The 23,070-nt window shown below is 44.1% G+C and overlaps 3 protein-coding genes across 5 annotated transcripts; all 3 read left to right on the top strand.

Moving 5' to 3' along the window:
- Window positions 1–3,943: 3,943 nt before the first annotated feature.
- Window positions 3,944–6,126, top strand: LOC114448149 (complexin-3-like). The gene is made up of 4 exons (XM_028424903.1): window positions 3,944–4,035; window positions 4,305–4,693; window positions 5,158–5,241; window positions 5,899–6,126. Exons 2-4 carry the CDS (start codon window positions 4,445–4,447, stop codon window positions 6,124–6,126), a joined length of 561 nt encoding a protein of 186 aa, XP_028280704.1. The 5' UTR covers window positions 3,944–4,035; window positions 4,305–4,444.
- Window positions 6,127–7,122: 996 nt separating this feature from the next.
- Window positions 7,123–11,389, top strand: cyp11c1 (cytochrome P450, family 11, subfamily C, polypeptide 1). Its single transcript, XM_028424900.1, is given in 9 exon segments — window positions 7,123–7,439; window positions 7,521–7,676; window positions 7,928–8,142; window positions 9,332–9,535; window positions 9,616–9,806; window positions 9,808–10,037; window positions 10,612–10,690; window positions 10,764–10,976; window positions 11,205–11,389. Coding segments are annotated over 9 exon segments (1,716 nt in total). The 3' UTR covers window positions 11,316–11,389.
- Window positions 11,390–11,481: 92 nt separating this feature from the next.
- pklr (pyruvate kinase L/R) lies at window positions 11,482–21,786 on the top strand. Of its 3 annotated transcripts, none has more exons than XM_028424902.1 (12): window positions 11,482–11,564; window positions 14,603–14,767; window positions 15,617–15,708; window positions 15,815–15,946; window positions 16,527–16,713; window positions 16,873–17,146; window positions 17,683–17,833; window positions 18,418–18,570; window positions 18,703–18,869; window positions 20,543–20,609; window positions 21,316–21,430; window positions 21,521–21,786. In XM_028424902.1, the coding sequence occupies exons 2-12, from the start codon at window positions 14,629–14,631 to the stop codon at window positions 21,625–21,627; spliced, it is 1,584 nt and encodes a 527-aa protein (XP_028280703.1). In that variant the 5' UTR covers window positions 11,482–11,564; window positions 14,603–14,628; the 3' UTR covers window positions 21,628–21,786. The 3 variants fall into 3 exon arrangements, 2 of the variants coding, with proteins under 2 accessions (XP_028280703.1, XP_028280702.1); XM_028424901.1 differs by lacking the exon at window positions 11,482–11,564 and adding an exon at window positions 12,566–12,680; XR_003671892.1 differs by lacking the exons at window positions 11,482–11,564; window positions 20,543–20,609; window positions 21,316–21,430; window positions 21,521–21,786 and adding exons at window positions 12,566–12,680; window positions 19,102–20,518 and having other exon boundaries at window positions 18,703–18,992.
- Window positions 21,787–23,070: the final 1,284 nt, after the last annotated feature.

Raw genomic sequence — 23,070 nt, 5'->3', positions numbered from 1 at the left:
CCCCTGCTTTGTATCTGTCATTGATGTGTGTCTGGTTGTAGGTCCACTCAGAGTAAAAGTGGTACACAAGTGCACATTTATCATGTTTCAGGTTGGAGGCAGTATTACAAAATGCAGGATCACATTCTGGAAACTTGAATTGAGTGAACCTGTGCTGGTTCTATTTAAAGCAAACATTTCAAACATGTTTTTATGTATTCAGGTCATTAGACTTTATTATACAACAGACTAGTAATACTGTTTACATTCATGGAATCACATATATCACATTATCCTTGTGTGTTTTTGTTTAGTATTGACACAGCAGCCATGTGTGTGGTCACATGTTGCACACATTCTGTGTTGATAATGGACTTTACAGGGTTTTGTTGAAATCCTCACTGCACCGTGACAGCAGTATTTCTGAGAGTTGGTCTGCATGTATGTGTGTGTGTGTGTGTGTGTGTGTGTGTGGGTGTGTTAGTGACGGCCTGTCACGTGTCACGTGTTGGATGCTGATCTGCCTGAGAATCCTTTAAGTGGCTCTTTTTGGTGTTCTTGCATGGAAGCTCTCTCTCTCACACACTCACACCTGCACATGCACACATCTCTGCTCGTCTTTTATATTGAAGTCTGGGGAGTTTCTATTTATCCTCACACACAACAATAGATACAGATAAGTTGTGAAGTTTGATAATGTTTTGCTGCAGTTACATTTAAATAAAAAAAAAAGGTAAAGTACGTTTTAAAAATTCAATTTTTCTACCTGAACTGCCCTCCACTCAGTTCACTGATCCCAGATCTGTGGCTGATCATGAGCTGGATGGGTGAGGCGTGTCTTTGCCTGATAATCTCATTAAAGCATTAAAGCTTCCTCACCTGTCAGAAATCGAAGCAGTGTGGGCAGCAGAGGGTGAAGTGAAGAGAGAAATGCAGTCAAGAGCCTTTAAATGGGCTGAAGTGTGTGTGTGAGTGAGCGTGTGTGTGTGCTATCAATGCCAACTAGGGCATTAGAGTAGGGCCTAGAGCACAAAATTAAGTGTGAGGGATAATCCACAGAAATGTACTAAAAAGGAACATTATCAGAGAAAAGAACATCATGTGTAATTAATATAATAATTACTATACAGGGCTCTAGACTAACTTTTTGCACTGGTTGCACCGGTGCGCCTAACCTTTTTTTCTTGGGTGCACCGGCACAAAAGTTAGGTGCACCACATCACACATCACACAGCAGTTTGTTTTTTAATTGCTGTCCATATATTTTATGGATCAGGCCTTAACTTGACACCTATCCTAACGCAGAAGTTCTTTTCATCTTCTCTCATCATCTGCAGCTACATCTACTGTTTACCTGATGGGCCTCGCAGGGCTGTAGCCAAAGTTTTAGAAATACTGAGGTCCAAAAATTGATGTCTAGGAAATATGAACGGGCTTAATAATAACATATCATCCTAAACTGACTTTGGACCTTGTTTAATGAACACAGGTAAATACAAATAAATAAATACATGTACCGATAGTACTCATTCAAATTATGGACAAACCAGCCAACAGGTCTGCCTGTCAGAAATCCATAATGAAGATTCAAAGTTACAGCACTCTTCAGTTCCCTGTTTGCGTTCTCTCTGTATTTTCTGGCTGTTGCTCCTCACTTATCTATCTGGCAATGGGAATTAAAAATGATTAAAATCATATACACCTTTATTTATTTAATAGTTGTGATTGAAATATATATTTTGTTTTCTTCAACACATTTCTAATGCAGCTACAGTATCTCTTCTCTCATCTTCCTCACCTCTTCCTCTCTTCCTCTCTGTCTCCTCTCTTTCTAAAGCTGAGCTCCAGCTGACAGACTTTCATTCTGTTACAGTTTAGCTGTATGCAGACATCATACTGGCAGACAATGCTCCACTATAGCAGGATAATAACAATACTGTTTAAATGGGCGTTCATCATGTAACCATGTACTATAACTCCTTAAACCAGCTGACTGCTGTCAGTCAGTGACTCAGCCTTCATGGATGAACCTCACAGGTCAGATAACACTGTCCTCAGACCTGCTGTTCTGTTATAATGCTACGCGCACGTCACGCCCCCTCCCTGAACATGACCGGCTCGTTATCATCCGTCATTCAGGTCAACAGCAAATTAGCAAAACCCGCATAGTAGCAACAAATCCTGCTCCTCCGCTGTATGTTCACTTAAACTAAACGTCTTTAATACCTGTCTGTCTGTGTGTGTGCGCGCTGCGCGCTGCAGTGAGAGGGCCGTATGAGTTCTGCACACACGTTTTAAAAAGTCCGGGCCGAAACGAACTTTGTTCATATCTCTCTGTTCTCGTGGAGTATGGAACAAGCTTTATTACACAGCATCAGCTCTGCGCAGCATATGTCCGCGTTCTTCTCTGAATGTTCGGTCTCAGCTGACCGCAGCAGATTCAAAGACACACACACGGAGGTCCCGCCCTTCACCGTCTCTGATTGGTTGAGACCACGATATGGGCTCGATGTGTGTCTGTTGCTGGAGACTTTTGAGAGTCGCGGAGAACGTATCTCCCTCTTACAGCTGGTCGTACCAGTGCGACCTCTGATATTTTTTGGTTGCACCTTTGAGAAATTAGGTCGCATGTGCGCCCAAAATGGTCGCACTCTAGAGCCCTGCTATATATAGCCCTGTGATGGACTGTGACCTGTCCAGGGTGTACCCCGCCTCTCACCCGTAGATAGCTGGGACAGGCTCCAGCAGCCCCCCATGACCCTGCACTGCAGGACAAAGTGGGTTCAGATGATGGATGGATGTAAGATATACATTTGAAGTTGTTAATTTTAATGGTAGAATGTGTTTAAAAAGTGAAAGAAATCCTGTAAGATCAGCGAGTAGAAAGAACAGCCTCGTTTTTAGGCCTCCATGTTGATGCTTGTTTTTGGGCAATCTGTTCTTGTAACTGCATCTAAACTGATTTGATGAACTTGGTAATGAAGCAGAACTTTGTATTCAAAGGTCACTCTGACTGTGACTCCGAAAATTAGGACTATATTTTACAAAAATGTCAAACAGGATAAACTCATGAAGTGAAGGCCTTTTATGTCCAGAAGGTCAACTACACTGTGACATCACAAACACTTTTATTATAGGTGTCAAGACAGACATGGATAAACTGCAGCCTGACCGGCTAATAGCAAACTACTACAACAAGGTTGTTGTTGTTTATTGTACATGAAGCTACATTCGGACTGTTGGACATATTTAAAGATTACAGCTAATCACTGATAGAATTCAACCTCCTATATAGATGCTGTGAGTGAGCAACATGTCTTTTTAACCCTTACATGTTTCACCAAATATTACATGAATTTTTTTTTTAACAAGGAGAGGTTTCAGAGAATCTTGAACACATTGTTGAGAGCATTTCTTGCATTTGTTTCACTGCATGGTTTGCACTGATATGTATTTTTTTGTGGAGGCAGAGGGGGGTCATTCTCTGTGAACAGATTTTAGTCCAGATGTCAATACCTTTGTCTTATCTGTCAGACCCACCCCACCCAGCTGTCCCTTTGTTTCATTTCCTCTTCCACATCTTTGGCTCATCTTTCCATCCATCCCAAACACATGAAAGTGTAACACAAATAAGCTGATGTCAGGCCTGTGAATGCATGCATGCGTCACTCAACATGACATCAGCCATTGCCTCTAAATCTTCCTCACAAACACGTGAGTCATCGGGTGCATTCCCTGCCATGGCTAATGAGATTCCCCTCATTAAGTGCTGAGTGGTAATCTGTACAGGAGAGCTGGGGGTGGTGAAGTGAAGTGTGAAGTGAGTCTGGAGGAGGGAAAGAGGGAAGCACGGGCTGAAACCTGGATAGCAAATAGTTATATGTTTCTGTAAGTGCCAAAAAGCTAAAGAACAGCAGCATAAGGAGAGTCTTGCAGGTTTTTTCCTTCTTGATTATTTTTTTTTTTTGAAAGCTTGCAGGGATTGACTGAGTGCTGGTGAAGGCCATCTGGCTGCCTGCTTTATCAGGATTTGATGCTGTGGGCCACCTGCATGTGGTAAGAAAACTGTGGACAGGACAGTTTGCATGTGAATGGTAACAAGTGATGTTCAGAATGTTTAGTGTGACATTTGTCACTTTTTGTCCTTGTGGGGATTCCATCTTTCTCTTTTTAACATCTCCACCAGATGATAAACACTTCATCTGTGTATGTAACCTTTGTAAGCAGGTGTGTGTGTGTGTGTGGGTGGGTGAGTGTGTGAGAGAGACGGTTTACTAAGCCCATGTGTCTGAGCCTTGTCTGACAGCTGTCCTTGTCCTTGGTAGGTTGTCTCTTCCTGAATTATTACAGCGAGACATGAGCCTCCTGTGCTGTGAGGACAACACAACATGACCGAAGGAGGAAACCATTATATGAGCACCTGTTATCTGTTGAGGAAGTAGAGGTTTGGTTGTTCCCTCTCATCATGGAGTCTGTGGTAAGGGTGAAAAAGTCGTTGAGGACGCCCATCCGGAAGCTGGCCAGCTGTGTGTCGCGGGTGAAGGAGAGGAAGTTGTGTGCCAAACGAAGGAACGAGAGAGGCAGAGGAAGAAGAGGAGGAGGAGGAGGAGGATGTTCTGGCAGGCTGGGGAAGAACCCTCCCCTCTGGACTGCCCATCCTAAAGACCCATCAGTCATCCGCTCGTACCAGGCAGACCTGGAGAAGGAGAGGCGAGTGGACACAGAATCATTTATGACATGGTGCAATAAGCATTTAGATACTACAAACAGAAGTAGCATCATCTGCTACTGCAATAAATCTAGTGGAGGAAGTCTGACTTTCATGCCATATAAATATAATAATAAAAATATATAATACATTTGTGACAGTACCTGTTAACAGCAGTTTGTAAATGGGGAAAATGTGATTATTGTCCTCCGTTGAGTAGAGATCTGAATGAATACAGTGAAACGGAAGCAGTAATACACCTGCTTTCAACCATATTAGTGTGTTTATTCAGTGATGTTTTTGTTGAAGCTGTCACAGTACATGATGTTATTGTCTGTTAGTGTCTGTGTATGCTTTCATCAGAGGAAGCTGCTAAACTGAACTGAATTAATTCACATCAGCTGTGCTGGAGAGATGCTGCCTTACCTGAGTTCTGTCAGTGAGCAGGTGTCATTTCTGTTTGCAGGAAGCTGCGGGAAGCAATGAACGCTCAGAAGAACGCCCAGAGAGCAGCTATGAGATCTCACTTCAGGAGAAAATATCGTCTGTCTGAGGTCTGTGAGACAACTCAAATAACTCATTTGACAAAAACACACTGAGATTCTGCAGGTCCACACTCTCTGTGAAACAAAGTTATTTCACTTTCTAGTTTTTACCTTAGTCTACTGTGTCATTGTAGGTCTGTTTAATATTTTAAAGATTATTATTATTGTTGTTGTTATGTTTATTTGTTGTACCTCCATTAAGCATTATCTTATGACTGAATTTCTCAAAGACAAAGTTAAGGAAAACAAAATGGCATCAATATCTACATTTAATGTTCTGATTTCTCCACAGAATGTGGAGAGACAAAAAAATGAAAATAGTTTTAAAACTGGATAGAAATGTTGCACATGTTATGAAAAACATCCTAAATAAGAATGAAATACATACAATCATTACGTCCTATTCAAGTGCTCTAATTGTTTTTACATTTCAAGCACGACACCATTTTGTGTTCTTTATTTTGTGTACAATTCTAATCCAGTTAGTTAGAAAATCAAACTTCTAAACTCTTCTCTACTTTATAAAACCCAGAGAAACATAACACCAGACCCAGTCCAATCAAATTCTAATTTTGTCTTCATGCTTGGCCCTTCAACCCTCCTCCTCCTCCTCCTCCTCCCCCTCCTCCTCCTCCTCCTCCTCCTTTATTTGCCGTAATGATTAAGAACCCCAAGGACACAAACCACCTGAGGACTGTTGGAGGCAAAGTGTCGCTCCCCCATGAGCTTTCCAAGATTATTCATCCTAAAACCAAAACCAAGGATGATGGCTTCAACCTGCTGAGCGCTTTTCAAGGCCTCAGCTTCAACACAGCAGCGCTCACAGGGAGGAAGCACAGCAGGACCTCCTACACTCCTACACCAACAAACGGGGCCGCTTGTAAAATCATGTGATCAGTACCCAAACACAGAGATGATGATTGATACTAAGTCCTGTTAGTATTTATAGACATATTAATACATGCTGCTTACTGTGTACTGTCACAATGAAACCACAACATTCACACTTTTCCTTCTGGATGATGAATTAATTGACAAGTTTATCTTGTAATGTAAAATACTACTTGAAAAACATATTAGAGAAACACCATTATAAAATATGTTATACTGGTCTTATTGAGAGGTTTTTTTTGTATACAAGAAAAAATTTGATCTGCTTTAGTATGCAAATGTTTATCATCTGCTGTATTTTAATGTGATACGTATAACTAAAGCAGGGGCATCATCTTCTTTTATCATAGAAGCTGCTGTAGTTAGACTTTAACTCATATAGATCCCACTGGGTGATCTATACACAAGTAAGGAATCTCAGGGCCACACGTTTTCACACACACACACACACACACACACACACACACACACACACACACACACACACACACACACACACACACTAGTAATGAAATGACAGGAAATGTGCTCATTCTGTATATTTATGGGAAATTTGTATCACATCTGAGCCAAACATGTATCTATCATGTGTAGTCAGATATTTTAGGTTATTTTCTTTTTTGGTTGTTTTGTGTTGACGTACTTTTTGTGTGTGAATTGTCTCATGCTAGTCCAAGTTTGTTTTTGTTTTGTTTTTCTAACCTGAAGCAGAAACCACCAAATAACCTGGTGTAATTTTGTTTTTGTTCTTGTTATAAAAACTTTTTTGGCAGCTTAACACTGTTTTTCCCTTTAATTGGTGTGTGTGTGTGTGTGTGTGTGTGTGTGTGTGGCTCCAGCAATGTTGTGTTTCTCTTGAACTTGCAGCACTCGGATTCATAACTCATCGCCACCTATCAGGTCATCTGTGTGATAAAACACATTCAAGGATGTGAAGGTGGCTGGAGGAGGGAAATATCCAGTCCTGCAGTGGCTGGATGGACACATCTCATTCGGACCATGAGGAGCATGTCCATACGAGTGACTGTGTTTGTCAGAGCACCAGGAATTTGTGGTTCTCTTGGGATTCAACCACAAAAAAGCCTTTGTGTGTCTGCAGCAGGGGCCGTGGTGGATGGAAAGATTGAAGGAGGTAAAGGTGCAGTTAGAGAGGTTAGGAAAAAGGGTGTGGATGGACGGGTGCGGCGCTTTGAGGAGATCCCTCACACAGGGAGGAACGGCTGGGTCAACCTGGTTAAGTTCTGGAGAGAAGATCGTTTCCGGAACCTCCACAAGCACATGGAGAGGACCTTCAACACGCTCGGCCCCATCTACAGGTACAGGACAAAATGTTCTCTCCAGTGTTCATTCAGCCGTCATCTACATGTGTGTTTATCCTCAAGTCTTTGTGTGTGAAGGGAGAAGGTGGGCACTGTGAGCAGTGTAAACATCTTGCTGCCATCCGACATCAGTGAGCTCTTTAAATCAGAGGGCCTGCACCCCCGACGGATGCTTCTGCAGCCTTGGGCTACACACCGAGAGATACGCAAGCACAGCAAAGGAGTCTTCCTCAAGTCAGTAGCACATCTGTGTTTTATTGTGTATTACCAATTATTTTAGCCTTGAAACAGGTATACATAAATACATAAATATAACTGACTAATAAATAAATATAAATAATTGTCCTAAATTGTTGTTTGCCTGCATGTAATCCATCCAGTGTACTCAGATTACAGTTACAGCAAAGCTGAGATTGAGCCTTTTTACAGGGACTGAGCAGAAGTGAAGTGGGTTGAATGCTTCCCCTCGACTCCTGTCTCCATAGGAATGGTGAGGAGTGGAGAGCTGACCGTCTGCAGCTCAATAAGGAGGTGATGATGAGTGCTGCCGTGAAGCGCTTTCTCCCCCTCCTTGATGATGTGGCGGGGGATTTCTGTCGAATGCTGAGGGCGAGAGTGGAGAGGGAGGGGAGAGGAGAGGAGAAGAAACGCAGTCTGACCATCGACCCCTGTCCTGATCTCTTCCGCTTTGCACTGGAAGGTCGGATGTCACCATCCCCATTGATCTGTATATTTTTAAGTGTGAATGTGCAGCTGAAACACAAACTCCTGTTTACTTACACTGACTGTTCTCTTTATGGGAGATATATGGGATATTTGATGGAAAGCTCCAATATTCCATGACTGTCATGTCTCAGTTCCATCCAGCAGTGACCGACCTTGAAGCCCCGGGGGAGGGGAGGGGAGGGGAGGGAGGGGGAGGATCACTCTCTTGTCAGGCTTTCATTCAGTTTAACTATCAGTGCTTTGCAAATGACAAATGCTGACGTAGGCTTCAACATCTGCTGACGTCAGAAGATTTATACAGTCTGCATGGAACATCGCCTCTTTAAAGAGCAAACACCCACTGCTCTTTCTCTGTGGGCTTTCATTTTAAAATATTCACACTTTGCATGAGAACCAAACCTTGTTTTAACCTGAGGCATGTCTGTCGTTAACATTTCGTAGATGTAGGAGGTCAAGGAGAACATGCGCCTTTTAAAAATAGAAACCCCACCAAAGACGATCAAAGCTGCAGCATTCTTTCATGTGGCTATATGCAACATGCCACATTCACAAGTGTGAGGGCTCGTGTGACTCAGTGTGCCCGGCACTCATTTGCATCTGTGTGTATGCGGCCGTGAAGGGGCAGAAGCTGATGACTTTGAGTCATGTTGCTCTGCATTAATAGACCTCATCACACAAAACCAGGTGCTAAGACGGAGCAGCCTGGCAAGAAACTCTATTCCAGTCGCTGATGTGTAGTTAATGCTACATGCCGGGCTGAGTGGTGTCTGGTGGAGGGGAGCCAGCTCCTCTGAGACATCGTGTGCACATCTTTGACTCCCTGTGTGGAGACGGATTTGAAAACATGTCTTTGCTGTTGCAGAAGAAAAAAATCTTCTATTTTATGGCTGACATAAAAGAATACCTTGACATTTTGAATTTTATTTATTCAGAGGATGTTTGGAGGAGATAAATAAATGTATGACTCATAGAATGAACACACAGGCCCAAATAATCCTTCAAAGCTTAAATTAACAATATGAAAAATACAGCACAGGAATTTTTATGTGCTTAGAAAACTGTCAAGCTAAGATTCATTATTCCATGAAGGCTTTGTTTGTTCTGCTTGCCCATCTCTTATCTCTCTTCCTCACTCACACCCTCCCCCTTCCTCCCCCCTGTAGCCAGTTGCCATGTCATCTACGGTGAGCGCATAGGCCTCTTTTCCTCTTCTCCCTCCTTGGAGTCTCAAAAGTTCATCTGGGCTGTGGAGCGAATGCTAGCAACCACCCCTCCTCTACTTTACCTGCCCCCTGGCCTGCTGCTCCGCATCGGCGCCCCCCTGTGGACACAGCACGCCACTGCATGGGACCACATCTTCACTCATGGTAGGAAAAAGTCATATGAGTGTCAGATTTAGTTCATATCTCACATGACTGCATCACTCTGTGTGCTGCACCTCTTCCAGCGGAGGCGAGAATCCAGAGAGGGTACCAGCGCCTGTCATCCTCCCAGGCACAAGGGCCCCCTGCTGGGGCAGCTGGAGGCCTGTACACTGGCATTCTTGGGCAACTCATGGAGAAAGGGCAGCTATCTTTGGATCTCATCAAAGCTAACATCACTGAGCTGATGGCTGGAGGGGTCGACACGGTGTGTACGTGTGCCTTTGTGTGTTCTCGCTTTCTCTCTCTCTGTGTCACCTCTCATCCCATCTTCTGTACAGACAGCGGTGCCCCTGCAGTTTGCTCTGTTCGAACTGGGACGCAACCCGGAGGTGCAGGAGAGGGTGAGGCAGCAGGTGAGGATGTCGTGGGCACAGGCTGGCGGTGACCCTCAGAAAGTGCTGCAGGGGGCGCCACTACTGAAAGGAACAATCAAAGAGGTTCTCAGGTACATTTCAAGACTTTATTTTAAACTTTATTTGATGTTTGTTGCCACTAGTGAGCTCAGCATGACCCAAAAATGCTACCTAGTCTCTCAAGGATTTCAGTATTAAAATGTCACTGGTTTATTGACCTGAGACCTCAGAGTGTGCCTCAGTCAAAATAAGTATCAACTGACCTCACACTGACTGCCTTAGGATGTGCACATGTAAAAGTGTGGCTTAAATGTATCATACGGCAGGTTTAATGATTCAGTAGTGAACTGAATCAGTATATATTCTTATTAAAGTGTCAGTGCACAAACGTGTAAAGCAGGGACCAGGCAGGTGACTGCAGGACAGGCAGAGCCCGAGGTGATGATTGTTGCTTCAGACCAACAGAGCAAGAAAAATGATTCTCTATGTTTTGGAGCAGCTGTTTGAGAGTCTGTTTCCATCCAAAGTGTCTCCATCAACAGGTGTTCCCCTCAAGTACATGAAATGACAATTGATTACCCATAATCCTGAGTGCACTGGGAATTGAAGGAGAAGTCAAAGGCAACATCTGGTAAACATGAATCTGTTTGTGTTGGGTTGTGTCAGGTTATACCCGGTGGGAATCACTGTGCAGCGGTATCCAGTCAGAGATATTGTTCTCCAGAATTACCACATTCCTGCTGGGGTGAGTGTTCAGACTCTTCTTCTCACGCAGACACTTTCATCTTCCATTTACTTGCTGGTCAAATCTCTCTCAGACAATGGTCCAGGCTTGTCTTTACCCGATGGGCCGGAGTGCACAGGTGTTTGAAGATCCCCTGCGCTTTGACCCCAGCCGGTGGAGCAGCAGCAGAGAGGAAGGCCAAAGAGGAGAGGGCGGGGGGTTTCGCTCCCTGGCGTTTGGCTTCGGGGCGAGGCAATGTGTGGGGAGGAGGATCGCTGAGAATGAGATGCAGCTTCTGCTCATGCATGTGAGTGATGAGAGACAGTGTGTTACTGACAGTTTTAAAAGTACAGTTCACTTCAGATCTCTGAGTAATAAAAGTAAAAAAAGTAGAAAACTAGAAATTCTTCAAGTTGGCCTTAACTCAACTGCTAAGTTCAGCTTGTGATCCTTATAAACATCTGCTCTGCTTCTTTCTCTTCCTGTCTGTCTTGACTCCTCCCTCACCTCCTCTTCTTCCTCCCTCTCTGTTTAGATCCTGCTCAGCTTCCATCTCAGCGTGCCGTCCTCAGAGGACCTCAAAACCACAGTCACTCTCATCCTCCAGCCCGAGACCCCCCCAAGGATCACTTTCAGCAAACTCTGACACAAACACACAGAAGAGGCAGTCACCCCTCCAACATGTCTGATCAGTGATGTTTAATGCACCTGTCAGTCACAACAGAGACTAATAAAGAATCGTTGCTTCCTCTTGTTGTTTTCCTTAAGCTCGCTAAAAAACAGCGGTGTCCATCAGATGGCGCTAAAACTCACATCAATTATTCACTGACATGAGTCGCGCCTGTCCCTCCTCCTCCTCTTCTTCCTTCAGTCTTCTGCTTCGTGAATCCAGCAGGTTGGTCAATTCTTTCTAAAGTTATAAACTTTACAACGTTACATGACGCTCTGTGCTCTGTAGACGCGGTTTAAACTTGATGGAGTGGGTCCTGTTGTTGTTCTCCTGCTCTGGTTATTTATGTTTGTAGCCTGACAGGTTCTGATCGCTCTACGTGTTCAGGTTAACACATAATTCTTCCCTAACACTGTATTCCAGGTTGAAATGTCTGAGTCACGTGAGAGAAAGTTTTAGGTTTTCATAGTGAAACTGCAGCACGGGGCTCGTGCGTTCTCGGTTTCATATTGCCTGACTTACTTCTTTGTGCGTAAAGCAGCCTGTACTTCAGCCTCATAATTACGCGCGGTGTTATTATCTCTCACACGGGCGTGTGCTTTACTGCAGGCTTGGTTTTCTCCAGTCAGCTCAGGGACAAAGGTCTGTTTGCGCTTTGGCTAAAGATTTACACCTTCGCCTGCGTGCATGACTGCGCAAAGATGCAACTGCGGAGTGCACTTCCACTCAGCCGCAAACCTTTGAGTGAACTGTGTCAGTGCATTGAAGACACATCACCTTCATGCATCACCTCATTTGTCAGTCTCACATAGCAGCCTGCTGCAGTGAGTGAACACAGAATGTTCAGACCCACAAACTCTCACTGTGGAGACAACAATATTCCATTCCATGTTAGAATGAGCTCTGCTGTATATTTGTTACTTCTTAATTGTTGGTTATTTGTCTGTGAATGGACCTTTGGGATTTTACTGTGTGTCATTCAGTCATAATATGCTGTATAATAAGGGGTATGTAGTGCAAAAATGTCCAGTCCTTGTTCTGGGTTTAACATCAGTTTCAGGTCAGGATTGTGTAACGTGTCAAAGTGTCACTTTGTACCGCAGTGCACCTTGTCTATTGACATGAAGTTTTTCTATTTTTAGCAACATCTTGCCAAATTATGTTGCAAACTGTGTGGATTCCCTCTAAATGGTGCGAGGGGTCAGAGGCTGAATTTGTTCAGGTAACATAAGTCTTAGAGGGAGAGGTGAGTGCACAGCGTTACGGAGCACAGGACAGAGGGAATAGTCCAGAGACCCTAACAGCCTGTAGTGGGTTTAATGGAAAATTTTCTCAAAATGGGTAAGTGAGACCAAGCTGTTGATTTTCTTTTGCTGACACAAGCAGTTTTTTTACATTCTTGTACAACTCTGTAATGATGTAACTCTTAGATAAGTGGTTAATCTGTCAGAGAAAGATAGTGTGTGTAGTTAATGAGTTTTATCTTTAATCCTTTCTCATTTGCCGTTCAGTAATTATGCAACTTCTATCATTCCATTTGCCATTTTGAACACGCGGATCAGATCATGTCTCATTGTGTCTCAGATTATTAGAACTTTAGTGGAAAGTTGGTAAAAGATCTGCAAACTTACTTAGGGTTGGGATTAGACACACTGACCTGTGTTCATGTGAGAGTGACCCACTGCACACAGGTCACCTGGTTCACCTCAGAAAAGCTGATAATATGCAACTTTGGTGTCTTTGACCTGATGCTTGATTTATTTATAGTCAGCCTTCCAGTAACAGGTAACCTCTGTGTGTGTTTGCAGGTGTGTGTGTGTGTTTTCATGTGTACACTCTGGGATGTGTCAGAGGAGAATCTCAGTGGGACACGTAATGATGTGTGCAGCAGCGCGGCAGAACTGGGTCACAGGGAGGTGGAGGGAAAGTCAGAAAGAGAGAAAACACTGACGGATTCTGAATCCACAGGATGGAGGAGCTTTGCGCATTCTGCAACACCTCCACTTTCACTGCTCTGCAGACCACAGGCTTTGTCCTTGTGTGGTTGCTGCAGAGGACTTCAGCTGATGTGCAGAAAATGAAACAAAATTGGTGTTAGATTCATTAATCTGCTAAAGTCCTACTCTCACTTCTTCTGTCCTGCTGCAGCGACCTTGTCTGTCAGGTTCTGCTGCCCTCATGTGCTTCACTCTCTCCTTCCTGTGGTGTCAGATATTGCAGGCTTGACTGACTGTGACATCGTTTAAAATGGATGCCATTGTATACTCAGCAGGTGCCATAGTGCTTTGTGTGTAAGAGATGTGCTTCACTTCCTCTTCCTGGTTTGCACTCTCGGCTGTAGTGATGTCTGCTGGTGGTGGAGACACTGGGTTCTCATAGTAACATTTTTTTGGAATATTTCTGGATGAAACTGTTTGGATAGAGGACAGGCAGAATACAAACCTAGTGACACTGACCAAAACAACAGTCTGGATTATTAAGGTGAATGACACAATGCCCCGTGTGGTCATGTGAGTAACTGCAGGTCCTGCAGGACTCATCAACAGCCTTCAAAGATAAATACTGATCAGTAAATACCCAGACTTCGCCCATTTCTGCCTTAACCAGAGGCGCTGGTAATCATTCATGTGTGAAAATGTGATGAAATTATGATCTATGTTCTGGAGCCTTTCAGCTCATAGTTTTGGTTTTTGGGCCCATAACTTTAATGTTCTGGTGCATTCCTCTCATAGTTGGATTTCCAGCAGCGCCAGGGCCCACACTGTCATTCCAGTCTCATACAATGGCAGCATGCCTCAGCTTGCTATAGTTCTTCTCAGTTAAACTGTTGCCGGTTTGGTAATCTCCTGGTTTCATTTGCTGAAAATGTCAACCTATAAACATTCATATTCCCCCTGTACCAACAGCCCTTCTGTCTGTTTTCCAGTTCCATTTATTGTTTGTCAGAGAATATCTGCAGAGCAGCAGTGTATTGCTTTCATATTACGGACTCATACTACAGCTGAATGTCAGCATGTAAATCTCCATGACCCTTCCAGGCAGTGTTTAATGTCAGGTCAGCCTATGCACATAATCCTCCTCTTCTTTGAGCGTACATTTAATATCTGAGCTGCCATTTTTATCCTCTCTGAACACACAGAAGACGTGTTGTTTGTTAACTGCACAGTTGTGTCTGTTTGAGGTGTTTAGTTCATTTGTTTGCACAGGTGGAGTTGGCAGCAGCGTTTCATGACACCACTGACAACATTTCTCTGTCGCTGCAGCTCGCATCAGGCGCTACTCAGAGACGATGACACTGCCGGACTCTTTCATCCAGCGCCAGCAGCTGGACGCCAGCATGGCCGACACCTTCCTGGAGCATCTCTGTCTGCTGGACATCGACCAGGAGCCAATCACAGCACGCAACACCAGCATAATCTGCACCATCGGTGAGTGTGACAACCGGCCTCACAGACATTCAGTCTGAGTTTCAAGTTTGTTTTCTGGCAACTGTAGAGTGTCGTCTCTGGCTCGCTGTCAGACAGCCAGCTCCTGGGTGCTGGGTGGCCCTCAGTGTGTTGGCAGGGTTTGATTGTTTGCTGTGGCTTTTTGGAGCTCTTGTAAATTTTGTCTGCTAGAAAAAGAGTTTCTCAGTCAGGCTGTGACTTTTTTAGACAGTGTTGTCCAGTCCTTATGGGGACAGAGGCTTGTTCACTGATCTCATGTTCAAAATAACAAACAAGGAGTCACATTTAGTTTTTAAACGTGGTCCCTTCTTACATTTAACACATGAATCCTGGCAGTCATGGAGCATGCAGATCCTACGTTAGCCTCTTAGACCTCCAGAATGAGATCCACAGGGGCAACCATCTGTCCAAATGGTGGCTGGTGAGCTCCATTCAGAGCTGATGTTGAGTGTCAGAGTTCACATCTGCATCTCTGGAGGGCAGCCATCATCACCACAGTGGGTCTGTGGGCTGGAGCATTACTCTTTTCTGAAGTCTCATTTAAGACAAATTACAAGAGAAATCTCTCAGGTTCCACCTTAAAAATGGCAGATTGGCTCTTTACCCGTGCGGATTCTGCTCCTCATCAGGCCCAGTGCTTGGTCTTTTTGACTTTACCTGCAAGGACATCCTCCTGAGAGATCTAGGATCATTTCAGGGCTATGCAGATACTGTATGTTCAGGATGCTTGTCACAGAGAACATATAAAGTCAGCTGGAACTAGAAAGTGATGCTCTGTAAAATGATCAGTGAACAATAATAATAAGTTAATTGAACTCTTTCCTCTCTCAGGTCCTGCCTCTAGTTCGGTCCACAAACTCCAAGAGATGGTGAAGGCTGGAATGAATATTGCTCGTCTTAATTTCTCTCACGGTTCTCATGAAGTACGTACAGTAAACAGTATGTTTGTTTGTCTCTGTACTGCTTTGCTTAACAGTATGCATGTATATTGAGTTTTTTATTGACTCACTGTCTGTCTGTGTCTTTCAGTATCACGGTGAAACCATCAAAAACATCCGAGAAGCGGTGGAGACAATAACCCCTGACCCTTTGTATTATCGACCAGTTGCCATCGCCTTAGATACAAAGGGTCCAGAGATCCGCACAGGACTAGTGAAAGGGGTGAGATCAGACAGTCGAAGCCTAATCAAGCCGTCACATGCAGTCAGACATAAGAGGTGCAGAACATATGTCTGACTGTTACACCGGCTCCTTTTCATCACCATCTTGTTGTGTTGTGTCTTTGTGTTGTTGTTGAGTGCCGTCTGCTTTGCTGAACAAATCAAATAACTGGGAGCTGTTGGAAACGTCTTCATGGCTTGATTAGCTTACAAAATACTCCGCGTGACGTGAACTGCATGCTGAGTCATGCCGCTGGAGTTTATTTGTAGTCAACATGTGTAATTTATTATTTAGTTATTTTCATGTATATATTTTCATATTAATCAAATACTAACCAACTGCTTTTATATGCTTTTATAGCTGCTTTTAACCCTTCATCCACAGAGAGTGGAAGCAGTGAAGCAGCTCATAGTTTCAGTGAAGCAGCTCATAGTAATTATAAATAATTCATGTATTTATGTATTCACTTCAGGGACGAGTGAGCTTAAATACTTAGTATGTATATAAGTCATGAGCTGTCTCTTTAGACCTCCTTGTGTTTTAAAATGTGATTCTGATTGTTTGTGTTTTATGTGTGCAGAAAGTAGAAGAGGAGGTGGAACTGGAAAAGGGCAGCCATGTGCGTGTGGTGACAGCAGAGAGTGACAAAGACAAGACAGATGGAAAGATTATCTGGCTGGACTACCCGAACATATCCAAAGTGCTCCAAAAGGGAGGAAAGATCTACATTGATGACGGCCTGATTGGACTTAGGGTATTGGAAATAGGTACAACCCGCTGGATTGACCGCCCACTGCTTATTGATCTCACAGTCTAAAGATGTATAAAATAGATTTGTGGACGTGTGTGCTTACCAAAAAAGACAGGGATACGTATACCTACAAAGAAATCTCTACATAACGTTCTGCTGACTGCAACCTCTGCAGGCTCTGACTGGGTGGACACAGTGGTCGAAGCAGGTGGGGTGCTCTGCAGCCGTAAAGGCGTCAACCTTCCCGGCTGTGACCTGATTGGCCTGCAGGCAGTTAGTGAGCGGGACGAGGCTGACCTGAGGTTCGGGGTGGCTCAGGGTGTGGACATGGTGTTTGCCAGCTTCATCCGCTCGGCCCAGGATGTCAAGGATGTGCGTCGAGCTCTGGGGCCGCACGGAAGGGACATCAAAGTAATCAGCAAGGTGGAGAGCCGGCAAGGAGTTCAGAAGTGAGTGACATAAAAATGCTCATAAAAACCTCATCTGATTGAAGGCAGTGAGTCTTTCATAATGAGGCTCTGACAGGAATCATAAATCCAGCACTGATGGTGATCTGCCCCTCCTGCCAGCAGCCAGCTGTCAGTGAAGGATGGACATATGTCAGCACTGGATGTTACACAGAATCTCTGCAGCTGTCTGAGCTACGGCTGCCTCTGAATACATCTGACACATTATTTTATTTCTCCTGCTTCCTGCTGACAGTGTTCAAATAGGGCCTCTAATGTAATGGGCTTCTTCAGATTAGATAAAAAAGATTAACTTACACAAAGATGGTGATCTTTATAACTGCTTTGTATCACTGCTTCCTGCTGTTCCTGGTTTACATATGGGTTTGGATTTTGTCCAGATAATTAATTTCAAGCACAATTTAATAATTCACAAGCAGTTTGCCTCCTCATTGCTTTCTTATTTAGGCTCTTGTCCAAGTCTTGCTTTTTATTACCAATCCTTCGCCTCCTCACCCCCCCTAATCTGTGTGTGTCAGTTTTGAGGAGATCCTAGCTGAGAGTGATGGTGTGATGGTTGCCAGGGGAGACCTGGGGATTGAGATCCCTGCAGAGAAAGTCTTCATTGCCCAGAAGATGATGATTGGGCGCTGCAACTCTGCGGGGAAGCCCGTCATCTGTGCCACACAGGTCAGAAACTCACACACACACATACACAAACACACAGGGATTCAGATAAAATAAAGATTTAGATCCTTCACACTCGACCATAATGCACTCACACATTCACTTGTCTGATAAATTCATTTTCAAAGATGCACACATTTGCTCATGCTCACATCCCTTTACCCCTCACACACACGCACAGACACTCCTGCAGCCATGTTGAGTCACAGTGCTGTATCTTGTTTATGCCACAGCTCTTGACTCGGAGTGACAGCGTTATAGCAGGTTTGGTACTCGAAACTTAAGCCCACAAACAACACCCACACACATACACTAATCAGCATTAGCTGATGCTACTTAACTAAATGCAGTCTCTCAGGCGATGCTAGGCTCTCATCTCATTTTCCAACTGTCTGCCTTGCTTATAGACTCAAAATAGAGTCAGTTTCGCAGTCATATTCGCTTTCCTCTGGCTAAATCTTCTCTCATTTATCCCAGAAGCCAGAATCTCCTCCCTGAGTTTTTCTCCTAGAACTCACTGAAACTGACATGTAATGATAAAGAAAGGCTTTTTTCTTGGATCAGTTGATGTCTGTGTGTATTTGTAGATGCTTGAGAGCATGGTGGCTCACCCACGGCCAACTAGAGCAGAGGGCAGTGACGTCGCCAACGCCGTACTGGATGGAGCCGACTGTGTAATGTTATCTGGGGAAACCGCCAAGGGACTGTTTCCTGTGGAGGCAGTGGCAATGATGCACTCGGTGCGTATGTGTGTGTTGGCGCACACGCACACAGCCTGTCCATTCTGTTACATCTGACTTTGTGCCCCCTGATAAGTCCCTATTTCTCTGTCCACCCCTCACCCTCTCTCTGTCTCTGTTGCTCTGTCTCAGATCTGCAGGGAGGCAGAGGCAGCCATTTTCCACCAGCAGCTGTTTGAGGAGTTGCGCCGCCTCACTCCTCTCTCCTCTGACCCCACAGAGGTCACTGCCATTGGAGCTGTGGAATCCTCCTTTAAATGCTGTGCTGGAGCTATCATAGTCCTGACCACCAGTGGCAGGTGAGTATACCTACCATGGATTAACTTTGGATAAAGTCTCAATGAACCCAAATGTTTCCTAAAGAAGCCTAGTGCAGCGACTCCAGCTATGGACATCTTAAACATATTTATTTCTTCTGTTTAGTTACATGTTAACATGGTGGCCTGTGTGAATGGACTTGCTCTGTGGCCATCTGGAATTTAGCACTTCTACACAAACTTCATATTTCAGGTTGCAGTTTTCCAGCATTAGACAGTTGTGCACAAATCAGGATTACTTTCAATGAAATCCAATTCAGTCCACCAAGTAGCAGCTATTAAAATATGCGTATTTAAATGTTTAGACATACATTAATTATGCTTTTACCTTGTCAACTGGAATCAGGGGTAAATGGTTGACCTGGGTCTGAATGTGATGTTGGGCCCAGCAGCACCTCTAAAACTCTTAAAAAAAAACGTTTAGGGTTACAGACATGTTCGTGGATAAGACTAGTAACATCCTGGAAGTTTGGAGTTTCCCTTGAAACAGTGTCTGACCAACAACATCAAGGCTCTTCAATAAAAAAGCAAAAGCGAGGTGTTGGTAGATAGACTCTGTTACCTTCTGCTCCCTTTCCAATGCTTGTGTGCGAAGCTAAGCTAACAGGCTGCTGATTGTTGCTTAGGTAGAATAAAATTCAATGTCATTGACATAATTTTTACTTATTTACAAATCAGCTGTGTCTTTGAATATTCAAGATCTCACCGTACCAGAAAGGGACCACTCTCTCCTAGTGATGTCACTATTTCCCTATGGACCTCCTTGAATAATCACAGAATGTGTCTATGTGTCTATTTTCTCTGTCACTGCAGACATTTTGACATACCATAGTGCAATGATGGCGGCATTCCACTCAGGGGAGGTCCTGTTGTTGTGGATTTTGGTTCACTCTCATGGCTTACTGTGACACCTAATGGCACTGAGCCCATATTATTATATTGATATGTCTGTGCTTTCAGAGACATGCCTCAATCTGCTCAGGGAAAGTGCTCTATTCTTGGATACTGGGGAGCCTCAGTGCATGCACAGATAATATAAATGGATTCCTGTATCAGACCTTCCACCTGAGTAAACATTTCACTTCCAGTTTCTCTTCTTCCATCTCTGCAAACATACAGCCGTTTTCCAAAGCAAAGCTACAGATTGAAGTACTGCAGGGCTGCTTCCTGCCCGTGCCTCCTTTGGGGTGGAGTTTTATGTTGACTATGATGTTTTATTGCGCTCGTTCTACTGTCGCATGATCTCCCCTGCCTGGCACAATAAATACTCCTCCTCTGACATGTCACACACACAAACAAATACATAGGTGCCCAGCATAAATGTATAAATAATGAATTCACTGCTATACTGCACTTTATCCTACCGTATTCTGTGACATGTGTAATATGGCCAAATGAGTGCAGCTGATTTAAAAAAAATGTCAAGTAGAAGCAGTCAAAGTGACCTTGGATGAAGGTTTATGCCTTACAGTGGCCTCAGGCAGACATTTTTAATCTATGGGGGATCAGACAGAGGAGAAAAGAATATATGTTAGAAGAATGGTGTTCAGTCAATGAACAGTAGAGATCAGAGTCTGCATCATCTGTGTCTTTGAGCATTAAACAGGCTCCCTAATAATGCAGTGAATATGTAATGTCCCTCCTCTACTCTCCAGGTCGGCACATCTCCTGTCCAGATACCGCCCTCGCTGTCCTATCGTTGCAGTCACAAGGACCCCACAGGTACAGCCTGTATGATCAATGACACAACTCAACTATGAGTTGTGTCATTGATCATCTCCCTTTAAAACACTGTCAACTGACAGTGAGTCACACTATTCGAAACAGAATGAGATGCAGTCAGTTTTTACTCACACGTCTGTTGTAAGCAGTGTGTTAAACAGTGTTGTCAGACTGGAGTCACTGAGTGAGAGTATTTATTAGTGACTGTATTCTTGTCGTTTTCCCACAGTGTTGTGCAGTGAAGTAGATCTACAGGAAAGCATGAATGTATTTTTCTATTCATTCATTTATATGTGTTTCAGAGGACGTGTTGGCCTGTAGATGGAGCTAGAGAAAAACCATTTAATAACAATTTGATATCATTTATATGCTTGACAAGTTTAAAGGAGTGTTTGGCATAAATGTGGCCCTTCCAGGGATCCCAAGAAACAAATGTAAGAGTAGCTTTTGTAACACCAAACAATGTAAGATTTTTTGTGTTTACATGGTTAAATTCATCACAAACAGTGATGAGGCACTCCGGGTACAGAAGGAGCCACAAGCGCATCCACAAACCACCGCAACAGCTCTATCATGGAGTCATCGTGGGTGTTTAAGTCTTGAGATTAGTGCCACATAAGCTCAATTGCAAGCAAGAAATAACTAAATATAGCAAACACAATTAATATTCAATGTGATATAAACAAGCGTCTCTCTTCTCCCTCAGGTTGCCCGTCAGTCCCAGCTGTTAAGAGGCGTGTTTCCTGTCCTTTACCACCCTCTGCCTGCTCCTGTCTGGGCTGACGACGTGGACAACAGGGTCAACTTTGGCATGGACCTAGGTCAGTGTTTTGTGTGTCAGTGTGTGTATGGTGTGTACATGCATTAAGCCTTCGTATCCCTCATGTTTCCCTTTCTATCCACTACCACAGGGAAAGCAAGAGGATTCTTCAAATCAGGCGACATGGTGATCGTGGTGACCGGCTGGATCCCCGGCTCCCGGCACACCAACATTATGAGGGCTGTGACTGTCCCATAAAAACAGCACCTCATTTGACTCAGAAGCCAGTAATGTTTTAGGAAACACCCACTTAAGTTAAAGCTAAAGCATTATGGGAAACACTCGCTGCTCCAAGAGCCAGTGCCATGAATGTGGAATTTGTGTTTATTAAAAAAAGTAATGACTCCCTTTAAATAATACTTGAACTCTTAACTTTATCATGCTGATCTCCTGTTATTGCTGGGCCTGGTGTTTCATATATCTCCATCACTGACAGGGTGTTGTCTCTGAACTTGTCTCACAATTCTTTGTCTATCATGAGCAGACACAGAGACTACATCCCCTCTGTACACTCAGATGACCCACATGGCCACATCTGCTTACTGTTCTGCCGTAAAGTAATTATATCTGTTCCTGTGTAGGGCTTTCTCATGACTAATAATCCTTTCTCAGTGACAGCCATGCTTTTACAGACCTCCTCTTCCTCATCTTCCTCCTCCTCTTCATTCTTCTTTGGTCTTTCCTTTCCAGTTCTAATGACCTTGGATGGCTCCTCCCACAGTTTATCCCATTCTCTTTCTGCCTCTAATAGCCACGTTTACAGAGACACAGATACTGTAAATATGTTTGTGGATGGCCTAATAACAGTTCTTTCACAAAGTACATAGAGAGTCTGATCATTATATTTCCAAGAGGAGGCAAATAATATTCAAAAGCCTACATGAAAATTCAGACTCCTTACCAAAACAGGGGCAGTATGCTGTTTCAAGTTAAACGGGTCTAGGGTTCATATGAGGTATTATCATGTGGTATCAACAGAAATCTGCTCGTTAACAAACATCAGATTTCAACAGGAACATGTCATGTTGTTCCACCTATAAGCTCACTGCATTTAGGTTGAAGTTTATTTCTTCCTGACTCCTCACCATCGTTAAACAGCGCTCTGTGCGTCTCCTTACGGCTGGATTTCATCACCGCTCCCTCCATCATGCGCTCACCCCCTCGCCACATTGGTGAGAGGCGATGACGCGCGACCTGTAGCTACCTGCGAGAGATGCGTGCGTCTTGCGCCGGCCGGGCATGCGGCCTTGAGGGACGGATGATGGGGGTGCGGATGCCATGGCAACAGGCCGATTAGATCCAGGCCTTTATATACACATTTATTTATTTAATAAGTCATTTGCATGCGCCGCGCGCCTCTCTGGACGTGCCTGCTCGACCTCTGAGAGAGAGAGAGAGAAGTGAAAGCTGGACTTCATTCGCGCCGACAGCCTGCGGAGGAGCAATCGTCTTAACGATCAACAAGTTGTTTTATTTTCAGGAGGCTGGTGAGCGCGCCGCTTGGAGCAGCTGTAAAGCGCTGAATCCGGGGAAAGGGGAAAGGACACTCGTAACCCTGTGGTCTGGACAGTGTCATTGAAAGTCGGCAGAAGTGAGAACACACAGCAGCGCCTGCTGATGAGAGAACACAAGATTTCCAGC

This window comes from Parambassis ranga, chromosome 16 (genome assembly GCF_900634625.1).
Source record: "Parambassis ranga chromosome 16, fParRan2.1, whole genome shotgun sequence".
Classification (NCBI taxonomy): Eukaryota; Metazoa; Chordata; class Actinopteri; family Ambassidae; genus Parambassis; species Parambassis ranga.
Note: the sequence above shows the minus strand (reverse complement) of the source record. Positions and strands in the feature narration are given on the sequence as shown.